This window comes from Mastigoproctus giganteus, chromosome 6 (assembly GCF_048544385.1).
Source record: "Mastigoproctus giganteus isolate SK-2022 chromosome 6, ASM4854438v1, whole genome shotgun sequence".
NCBI classification, from domain to species: Eukaryota; Metazoa; Arthropoda; class Arachnida; order Uropygi; family Thelyphonidae; genus Mastigoproctus; species Mastigoproctus giganteus.
Genome location: NC_143580.1, coordinates 215,586,099 through 215,597,106, shown reverse-complemented (window position 1 = coordinate 215,597,106; position 11,008 = coordinate 215,586,099). Strand labels below are relative to the sequence as shown.

Here is an 11,008-nt window from a genome sequence, read left to right as displayed (position 1 = left end):
CCAAACAATAATTATATGCAGTTATTGAACGCTTAATTAATTTTCAATTAGCTAATTATTACATAACGCAATTAAATGGCCTAAATTAACTGTATTATTAGGGCATATATTCAGTTCACAGATACCATATACAAATGATGGCTTCAGCTGTGGTAGAATTTAAGGTGAACAAACTGTTCAACTTAAATTCTACAACAGCCCAAGACACGAAACAACAAATCCAGTTGCCAGAAGATAGAAGGCACTCTGTACATTTTCTAACTCAAGAACTCTTTTCCCATCTGTAGATTCAATCCGCTTTGCTGACTCTCTTCAACCATAACATCCACCAACCATTCGTTCATCAGACAAGCTTCTGACGTTCCGGCAATCCTGTGAATCACAGGAATATGACAAAAATTACAGCAGGTTAGCATCTAGGAATAAACGATTCCTCACCCCTACAAGAATGACTTCAGTGTCGCTTAGAATAAAAACAAGAAGATTAAAGTAATATTCGTGAGAAGGTAAAGAAGAATAGAAGGAATGACAGAGAGAGGTTGTTTGTTTGGAATCATCACCGATTCAACTAAAGCGATCACAGGTTTGAATGTCTGTAAATTGAGTGTATGCTATGGTCGAGATGTATGTCTTGCTGAATGAAACACCTAAGCCAGAATAAACCAAACAATCCTCCTTCCAGATTGACTAACTAGGCCACGCTGTGAAGAACATATCTGTCTCCTTCATGAAATTCGAAAAAGGAACTTTTTCACACAGTGTAGAAGAGCAATAGTTGTAATTTCCACCATGCTATCCACCGTGCTACTCGCGAGTCTCCCTGGATAGCATGGTGGAAACTCGCATTTGTTTGTTTTTCGTCCAGCAAAACAAACAAATGGAACAGAGAACACACGCAATTTATGGATATAAATTAATGGATTTATGGATATGGATGTTAACGGTTGATAAGTTCACATTTATTCAAAATGGGTTATATTAAGGTTAAGAAACATTTAAAGTCACCTACCTTGGGTGAGTAGAGATGCAAATAAATGCCAAATGACATTCGTACCAGAAGGTTGAGGGAACCGAAGCATTCGAGCCACAAAAGTTCCTATTCCATAGAAAATGATAGCTCCATATACCAACCTTACAATAATAGCGATCCACATCTGCAACAAGAAAGAATGTACCAGTCTACAACCTCCAGGAGGCTGTAGACTGGTACATTCTTTGATCATTATTTACTTGATCAATATCTACGATAATAAAATGAATAATCATAAGCTGGTCACAATTAGCTTGACGTTTGTTCCTTATCAAAGCTTTCTATTGGAATTTCAAGAATTTTTGCATTTAATATAAAGCCAAGTACCATTGATATCGTTCAGAGCGAATTGTTACTGAAGATTTTCCTTGGCTTGGAGGAGTGCGATTATGAAATCTATTGAATCTCGCAGCGTATTCACTTGAACTTTTTCACCGTTTTGGTCAGTAAAACTTATTCTCCAATTTTATCTAGACTTTTCAGAATCATCTTGCATAGTGAAATAACCGAAAACTTCGAAGAGATTTCACTAAAATTAAGGAACTCTTTCTCAAGGCTGTAAATTAATTAAAGTGTAAGAACAGATAATAATAATCACCCTTGTCCAACGATTGGCAATTCTGCTCTTTGCTGCCTTTTGGATGAATATTGTAACTGTTCATTTCTAGGTCATCGATGATATTGAAAGTTCAAACATGTTGAAAGTCCCAATATATGTTGTTTTTGATGTAAGAATTAGAATTTTGTTTGGGTCTCTAGTCTTGGTCTCTTAATTAATATAATTTTCGGAAGCTATGAATTTAGCAGCTTTCAGATCTTGAAAGTAGTTAGTGGCTTGTAAAAACTGAATTCCAAGACAACAGCTGAGATACTTCCATAAAACTACGACTTCCTCTGTTCTTCCCAGAGATTTGCAAAAGAGAAAACTGCCAAGGCTAAAATTGGTTTTTAATTATTATTATTAAATTAATTTTATAAATATTGATAATTGCTTTTTTTTGTGATTTTTGAGGCCGACTAATTCAGCCACAGAGTAAAAAAAAGCCCATTAAAGTTCCTCGCGTCATCGACAGGATTCAAACCCGGGCCTTTTTTTACCCTGTGTAGGGAGGATGGTGACGATACCACTGTGCAACCTGCGTGGGTGAGGTCACCCACCTATAGAATAAATTCGGCCTGCAAATAGAATGAATAACGGGTACTGACATGTGAACAACGGGTGGAAAAGACCTGAGTTCAAGTTTCGCCGATGATGGCAGGAATTTTTAAGGATCCTTTTCAAAACGTGGCTCAGTTAGTCGGTCTCAGGCGAGGGTAGCGTGGTTTTTCTCCCGGAAACTCGAGTTTTCGGGAGAAAAAACCATGTAAACAGAAAATCATACAGAACTAATGCTCCTAAATCCCTATTACAAGAATAAGGACATTTCGACAACCATTCTGAAAGAACAGATTGTATTTTTACCGCTAGATGGCGAAACGTTAAATAGCACTCGTGTGTAAGATTGCTAGTCGAACTTGATATGTTTTTATTTCACATTTGCAGAATTGCACATTCAGCCGTATTTTTTTCATTAAGTGCACCAGATGAATTAAGTTGCAGTGTTCAAATAAACTGTCTATTGTAGCACGGATCCCTCGTTATTTTATTGACCAATGAAGGAAACCCATCAAAGATGGACTTCCATGTTCACAGTTGTTCGCTGATTGCAAAGCCTTTTGTACAAACGACTTCTCTCGTTCCATTTATTTACAGAACGTGCGTTGGTACCAAATAAGCTTCGTGTTTGCCAAACTTTGTGAGAGAACTGTTCAAATGCTCCCGACGACAGACTAAAGTTTTACCTGGCCAATATTATGGGACAATCTCATATCAAATTTTAACTTCATTTACTTTATTAAAAGCGACTCCTGTAAAGTTTCCAATCCAAAATGGCTATTTTTTCTAAGTTCCATCGAGAGATCGATGGAACCGTTAGAAAATTTTGAAAGTTTCTGCATTATGAATGAGAGTATTACCTGCCAGAATAGAAGTTTAATGCTAGTTATTTCTTTCCCAATATCATCAAATTACGTTTCCATCCTGGAAACTTGTGATTTGAGCAAATCGACCACAGAACACATGCAATTTACAAACATAATATACACATTTCAGCAATGTGAGTAATGAGATTGAACTCAGATAAGGCGAAATATGGATAATAAAAATATTTTCTTACTCGTCCCCCCCCCAAATAGTTCTCAAGGGATTGGATATGCTTGTTTAAAGATTCTTACATTCTTTGGAAAAACTCGTCTGCTGTGATGTATTTAGGGTTGCCATCGCATTCTTCTGAATGTTATAAACACCATCAAATTAGTGTCCTTTCTTTCTCAATTTCAACCAGCTCTCGTCCCCCGTATTAATTCTGTTTAGTAAACCAGGTTCACTATCAGCTATTTCAACAGAATCTTTGCAACCATCCAATCGTCTGAGTTTTCACTCATCAGCTAAATAGTGTGGAACAAACTTCGCACATATTTTTCTTTCTTTAAGGATCGTCTGCTACATCCTCTCTGTAAGCTTTAAAATGCTTAGACCATCGAAATATTTGTTTTTGGGACAGAGCCTCATCCCTACAAGCTGTCTATAAAATTTGGTATGTTTCAGTGGAACCTTTCTCTCCAGCTTTACAAAGCACTGGATGTCGAACCTTTGTTACATTCTTTGGTTTCAGACGATTTTCTTCTTTTGCTAGAAGTGTAAAATATCTTCTTATAGACCCGAACTCAAGTTTCTAGGAGGAAAATTGACAGTCAACCCTCCTTCCTACAGAACGCCAGGACGTTCTATTGGAATGAGGTCTGGGGATATGTCTAACCTTTTTCATACTCCCTCCTTCAATGTACAGCTCTAGTCGAACTCTATGACTTCATACATTCTTAGCAATTTATAGAAAGTCTGGACCAATTCTCCTTAAAATGAGGAGAATACAAGAGTCATGGCTCGAGATGATCTGGAGCCTTACAGCCACAACACTAGAACACCTCGTGGGAACATGTACAGATCTTCACGGACATTGACAATGATTCGTGCCAACACTAAGTACTACCTCCAAATGTGTCTCGTCCCACAGTTGGCGGGTTGGAATATAATTTACCTCGTGCTCTCCTATAAAACGGTATCGACGATCCAATCAAAAACTGCAACTCCACATCTGGACTCATCAGTGAAGAGCCAGTATTGAACGTTGCTCCTGGATTCTGTTGACGAGGTCCTTTAAACATGCGAGTTAAGGGAACAGGGGTCTTTCTTCATGGATAATACCCGAAGTCATATCCACCAAATAGATAGGAATAGATGGTAACAGATAGTCCACGTCCACAAAGTGTTTGAAGCGAAATTTCTGAATGAAAACAAATTGTGGTTTTATTCAGAGACGGTGATATATTCCAGCAGCCTTGCAAGTAGATGCAAAGAAAACTTTAGCGTTGACACCGGTGGAAGGTCGTATATCATCCAGGGAGTACGTGAATTTTGTATCAGATCAAGTGCACCCTGCAATGTTACACTTTTATCCCAAAGATGATGGCCATCTTGTGGACAATAACGTACCAGGGGGGGCATCATCGTGACAGAATCGGTAAAAATGGTTCGGAGAACTTGACGCACGGATTTCAACTATCTTCCCTCTCTTCCATTCACCTGATCTCAATCTTATTAAGAAGGTGCGGTTATGCTGGAGAGAGCTATTCGACAACGAAGTCCTCTTCTTTCAAAGTTTTTGGAGCTACGCGATATTTTGCTGTAAAAATGATTCAATTAAACCAAAATTATGTTATTGTCATCGTTGTTTTGTAAGGGGACTCCTCTGCCCCGATGTGTTTATCTCGTAGTATAGCCTGCGCGGTAGCGCAGTGGTTATAATCATCATCTACCCCAAATCGAGTAGAAAGGGCCATGACGAGAGGAACTTTCATGAGTTTATCCCACTCCTCGTTATTAGTTCTCAGGCGTTGAGAGCAAGGTATGTTTATTTTCTGAACCAGAAACTTGAGATTTTCGTCCAGTAAAATCGGCAAACCGACCAAAGGACACACGCAAATTATAGACATTATACACATGGGCAGGAATAAGTGATTGGGATTAAAATGATCTGCTGGTAATGTCTGATCATAACCCATACTTGTGAAGGCTCTGATTTCTTTTTTTTTTTTTGTATAATGTGGTGGTCTATGGAAGCTGACTATCTCTTGCTAAACAATCTGTGCTCACAGATCGGGTCAAAAAACAGAAACAGCATTTCAGAACTTCGGCAGTGATGTAATTGTGACGTATTGCTGCCATCATTTCATTGGGTTACGAGGGCAACTACGAAAGATGGAATAAAATTCCTCTTCGTTCAATATTATTCTCGAACAAAGCCGGGTGTGGACAGCACGAATATGATAGCTGGGTTCGCAATTGTGATGATTGTAGCCTTGGTGCAGTGTCTTGTGTGTGCAGCTAATCTGGAAGAAGATGAAGGTAAGGCAGTCGAAAGTTAATTTCATTTCTTCTAGGTGGGAATTAAAAATTAAACCAAATTAAAATAAAAGAAAGTTAATTTCCGCTACTGTGAATTTTTAATTCACAGTAGTGGAAGTGGAAATTTCGCTTAGCATAGTTAAGGGTATGTCGCAGGACCTCTCCTGGTGGGGATCGGTTTGGCGTGATGTGCCCGACCTTATTGGTGGTACTCCATTTCCCCATGGTTGTTTCTAGGACGTTCGCCACTGTCTGGTTGATTTTGTAGATGTTCAGCTATGGCACATGGAGTCGAAAGCCTCTTGGTAGAAGAAGAAAAAGAACTCTTTATTATATGCAGAAGGCACATTGCTGTATGCAACTCCCTTCACGGCTACAAGCCAGGGGTAGTAGATGTAGGCCACGTACAAGGTTCCGTTGCTTCTTGTTGGCTTGCTCCATAACTTCCGCAGCAATGGTCAACTGTTCCATGCATCCTTTGTTCATATTTGCTCATCTAGGATCGTCTCGGGGCTACCTTATCATCCGGGTGACCTACTCCGCTGGGTGCTTGTGGTCGCTTCTGAACTTCTTGTACCAGTAGTTGTGGATGCTGTCTATTCCTGGGATATTCGCCAGTTGTGGGACTGCTTGATTGACTGTTGTACATTTTCCTCATAAATCTTCCATTCTGCCATCTTCTGTGTGTGTCCATGTTTTTTATTTTTAACATTTTAGGTCTATCCAGGAGGCACGGGAGTTTTAACTTACTTCACTGCTCCAAAGATTGCTCCAGAACTCCTCAATCACCTTCTGTCCGGGTTGTTTGCTCCTTCCTGCTCTTCTTGTCTGATGTTCCTGGAGAAGGCTCTTTGGTTTTCATTTAAGATCCGGTTTATTTTCCTCTGAGCACTCTCTCTTTATCGACATAGTCTCTTGCTAAGTGCGAGAAGGTTCTCCTTCGGGGTGTTTAGGTTTTGTTCTATCCTCTGATTCTTTGTCCAGTGTTTGCTGCGAGTGTCGTCTTTCTTTATGATGCTCTTCACTTTTCCGATCAGTTTCTTGCTTCTATTTCTCTCTTTGTATTGGGTTAGCTGGACTATCTTGACTCTTATCTCTTCTATCTTCTGCTGAAGGCTTTTTCATATTGAAGGTTCCTTGTTTTCGCGATTCTTGTTCTGCTGATCTCTGGTTTCACTTCCGTTGATCCTGATGGATGATACCCCAGCGCAGTATATCGATTTGCGCACGACGTCCATCCGCAAAGCTGAGTTAGTTAGGCGTATTTGAACTAACATTCTGGGAGCCGCCTTTATTTTTAATAACAATGTAAAAAAATATCCATCCGCAAAGCCATATACTTTGTCGTTGTTGAGATAATCCATTATTATTTGTCATGAGATAGCCTGTGACTTGCCACAGAATTCGGTTGGGTCTCTGCTTCGGTATGGTGTTGGTATTTGTCGGTTCCATTCCCTCGAATTCTGTTACGGTTTTTTCCACTTGGCTTCTGCATTCGTATTTGCTGTAGATGTCTTTCATATGGATGGACTTCACTTTTCTGATCAACTTCTTACTTCTGTTGCCCCGTCGACACTGTGTTAGTAAGACTGTCTTCACTCTTCTATCTTCTGCAGGAACCTTCTTTCTCAGATTGGTTGTTCCTTGTTTTTGAGTTTTGTTTTGTTGGTCTCTGGTTTCTCTTTCATCCATCCTGGTGGCTGCCACAATGGCATAGTAAATGGCTGTGCAGATGGTCTCTCTTTGTTGTTGAGGTAATCCAGTATTATTCACCTACTGAGATGGTCTGTGCCATACCACAGGATTCTATTTGGTCTCTGTTCCGGTATGGCGTGCGACTTTTTTGGAGGGTCATTCCCTCGAATTCTGCTAGGGCTTTCTTCGCCTCTGGATATCGCGACCTGATCTGTTTCCACTTCGGTTGCTCTGGGTTGTACTTCTTGTTCTTCCTCTGGTTTTGCAGTGACCATATTATTTGTAGTTGATCGCTCACATCCTGCTTGATTTTTTTCAAGACTGTAGGAGCTATCAGGTTTTTCGTGAAGATGGTCTTCCCTGGTCTGCTATTTGCTGATGGTTCACCGAACGGTTCCCGATTATTCAGTGACCTGAAGAGTCAAGAGGCGGTCCAACTACTTGGTGTGTAGTTTTATCCTGTACATTGTCATATTGGCCTCTAGCCTGGTTACTTCGTAGTATACTCGCATGATGAGTGTATACATTTCGATCTGCACTTCATGCGTTGGCTTTTCTTTCCTTCTTGGGTGGTCATTAGCTCAATTACACACAAAGCACTTCCAGCTGATTAGTTTTGACCTTTATGGGGGTGGACCTGTTTAGCCTCGTCTTTTGCATCTAGTGTTTCGTGGTAATTATTTGGAGCGACATTAGATGGAGCCACACTCTGCTTAATCCTTCACATCGATCTTGATAGAGATAGACCGATGAAGTGCCTTTCGCGTTCCCCCCCCCTCTTTTTTTTTCGCGGAGGAATTCGAACTCAGGTCCATCACATTGGCGGTCCCGCGTCATAACCACTGGGCTAATCGCTCCCCTTTTTTTTATTATTATTATCATTAATATTTATGTAGTTAATCTTGAATTTTGGCGAGATAGATCTTAGTTGCCCAATCCTATCTGTTCATATGTTTATGATTCGAATTCATTTGTACTGAACAAAAATGTAGACTGTAGTCTAGATTTCTGTTCAGGACAAATGGTTAAAAGCACTTTTATACTAGTTCGTGTGTCCCATGAACTCGTTAACAGTCGATGAGGATTGGAAGGTTATCTTTACCACTCTTCTGAGCGCCCTTCGGCCACTTTGCTCCGTGTATCCGAACAGGGTGTGGTAACTCCATGGCAAAGGATGTTGAAGTTTTCCTGTTCCTGAGATAATAAGGGATTCCATCATATGTCAACAAAACAAGTATTAAAATGAGAAAATTAAAAATGTCATAAATACAATTACAACCTTCTTATGAGTGAGATTCGTCTAGAAGATAAATAAATTTGCATTTTTAATAACACACTGTTCTGGATTCAAATTTAAGAATGATGGTGCCCAAATCATGCAACAAATATAAATCATTCTAATCGTTATTAAAAAAAGACCAGAAAATAGATTTATAAATGATTTATTTATCCACACCTGTTTCATATTTCTTATTTTGAATTCTTATTTCATTAAGGTTATTCAATGTCTTTAATGCCTCTTGCACTTTCTGTTCGCTGCAATCTCCCCCACTAATCCAAGACCAGACACGATGTATCCAACCCCCAGGAGGTAGAAGACACTTTTCATATGTTCTAGTGAAAGAGCTATCTTCTTATCCACGGATTCAATACGTTTGGCTGACTTTATTTTCAACTTGTCCATAGCATCCTTCCACCATTGGTCCATCAGCCCAGCTTCTAATATTCTTACGATCCTGTGAATGACCAAACACGGTAAAATTAGAATGTGCAGACCATTTCGAATTATTTATTTAAAATCCAAAAGTTGTGGGCAAACATTAAATGGAAATGACCACTTATCACCAGAAGGGGTGACCTTATATTAATCGTTATTAGGTATCTACGAATCCTACAGTAAACATAAATTAGTCTTCATCAAAACGTACTTCAGTATTGCACTACTGTCTTAAAATAAAAAGTATTATTCCAATGGAGAAGTATATTGATGAAATATACGTAAATATTCCCCATACCACGGTTTTGACCCTTTCCGATGGAAACACCATTAAGGACTTTAAAATCTTCTTAACATCCAAGCTTAAAAAGTACTGTATGTTTTTGCGTATTACTCAAATAAATAAAAGTACTCAAAACACATGATGCGAATCACTTACACCTTGTCTAAAGGTTTCTTCAATGGACTTTTCTTCTTGAGGGCTATTCCGATAGATGAACTGGAGAAATGACTCTTAGAAATTAAAAAGTCTTTCGGGTTGTGCTGGGCGGTAATTCTCTTCAAACTGTGTCGAAAAGCAACGTGAGCATTATGTGTTTCAAGGCACATTCGCAAGCCTTCATCTAATGAGTCCTCGAAGCGTATGGGCAATGGTATCATTTTATCTCCGGTGGTAGGATTCAGTTTCTGAAAGAAAGATTACTTTTTTTAGAAATATTACAAAACACATTCAACAAATATAACCTTAAGTGCATAAGGTTGAAAGTGTCAACCAATGTTCTGAAAGGTGTTTGGTAAAGTGGAATAATTATAAATCCCAAATCGCAGAACAGCCAACAAATAACTCTTGCATTTCATTAAATATATTCTTACCTGAACGGCCTTGACTGTGTCAGATCCTTTTAATACACTACAGGTGTACTTCCCTTGGGTCATTGCGATAAAAAGGTCTTCGACTGTTTCAATGGGTTTTTCCAGTTCTGGCATCACCATGAATGACATGAGTATCCCGCCGTAGCTTATAATGAACAGCATGTTGCACAAGAACCAAACCGCATCTGCAATCCGGAACGATATTGAAGAAGGTAATCCAGAATGGACATCTTGATCAATAAATAAACAAAATGGATATTGAGTAGGTGACATTGTGGCTCTGAAATTTTGGGTGGATAAAATTGCAAAAAAGTAGGCACTTCTAAAACGACACAAATGTCACACGTATATCTTGTTTTCTATAAAAAAAATAACTCATATCATTTCACCCACCTTTGGAGAGCAAAGCTGCAAATAAATGCCAAAATACATTGGCACCAGAAGGTTGGGGGGAATGAATCAGTCTAGCTGCCAAAGTTCCCAGTCCATAAAAAGCGAAAGCACCAAAAACCAATGTCACTGCAATAGAAATCCACACCTGCAATTAGAAAGAAAAAGCCACAGGCGACCCAATATAAACAAAAATTAAAATTGAAAGTTAATGAGTGAATATCTACAATATTCACTCATTAACTCTCCAAAAACACTTCTCCAATTAAATTGAGGAAATCATTAAACGTTTTATATTTACCTTATTCGAAAATGGAAGAAACAGAATGAAAGTCTTCGGTTTCTCTCTGGGAGCTCTTATTACAAATGTTGATCCAGACACAAGGAAAGGAATGGTGAAGTCAACAATGGTGAGTCGAAAGGGAGAGATTATCAATCCGATGCCGAAGTCTGCTTCCTGGAAACCAGAAATTAGATAGAGAGAAAATATTAATATGATGCCAGCTGTGGTGATCATGGAAAAATGTTTTGGTGCATTGAATATTAAAATTACTAGCGGCAAAATGATGACAGGAAGCAGGCTTATATATCATTCATTTGTTGCCCATTCCTTCTAATAATCTATCTAACCCGTCCTTAAATTTATTCAGACTATCCATTTAGACAGCGCCAGATGGAAGTTTTTCTCGACAATCGATTACTTCTGATTGAAAATGTCCCCACATCTGTCTTGAAACCATCCTTTTCATTTAAATTTTTGTCCCCTTATATGCGTCGCCGAGAAAAAGAAAGCATCCCT

At 39.0% G+C, this 11,008-nt stretch overlaps 1 protein-coding gene across 1 annotated transcript; it reads right to left on the bottom strand.

Annotated features, from left to right (window-relative positions):
• Window positions 1–257: 257 nt before the first annotated feature.
• On the bottom strand, window positions 258–10,092 carry LOC150084953 (uncharacterized). The gene is made up of 3 exons (XM_090376409.1): window positions 9,820–10,092; window positions 9,386–9,633; window positions 258–372 (listed from the first exon to the last, which is right to left on the bottom strand). Exons 1-3 carry the CDS (start codon window positions 10,090–10,092, stop codon window positions 258–260), a joined length of 636 nt encoding a protein of 211 aa, XP_090232535.1.
• Window positions 10,093–11,008: the final 916 nt, after the last annotated feature.

Excerpts from the sequence above, each read along its gene's own strand:
- LOC150084953 (XM_090376409.1), bottom strand. The coding sequence starts at position 10,092 with ATGTCACCTACTCAATATCCATTTTGTTTATTTATTGATCAAGATGTC. Across the intron at positions 9,634-9,819 it reads ACACAGTCAAGGCCGTTCAG|AAACTGAATCCTACCACCGG; the intron begins GTAAGAATATAT and ends TCTTTCTTTCAG. Across the intron at positions 373-9,385 it reads AAGAAACCTTTAGACAAGGT|GATTGCCGGAACGTCAGAAG; the intron begins GTAAGTGATTCG and ends TGTGATTCACAG.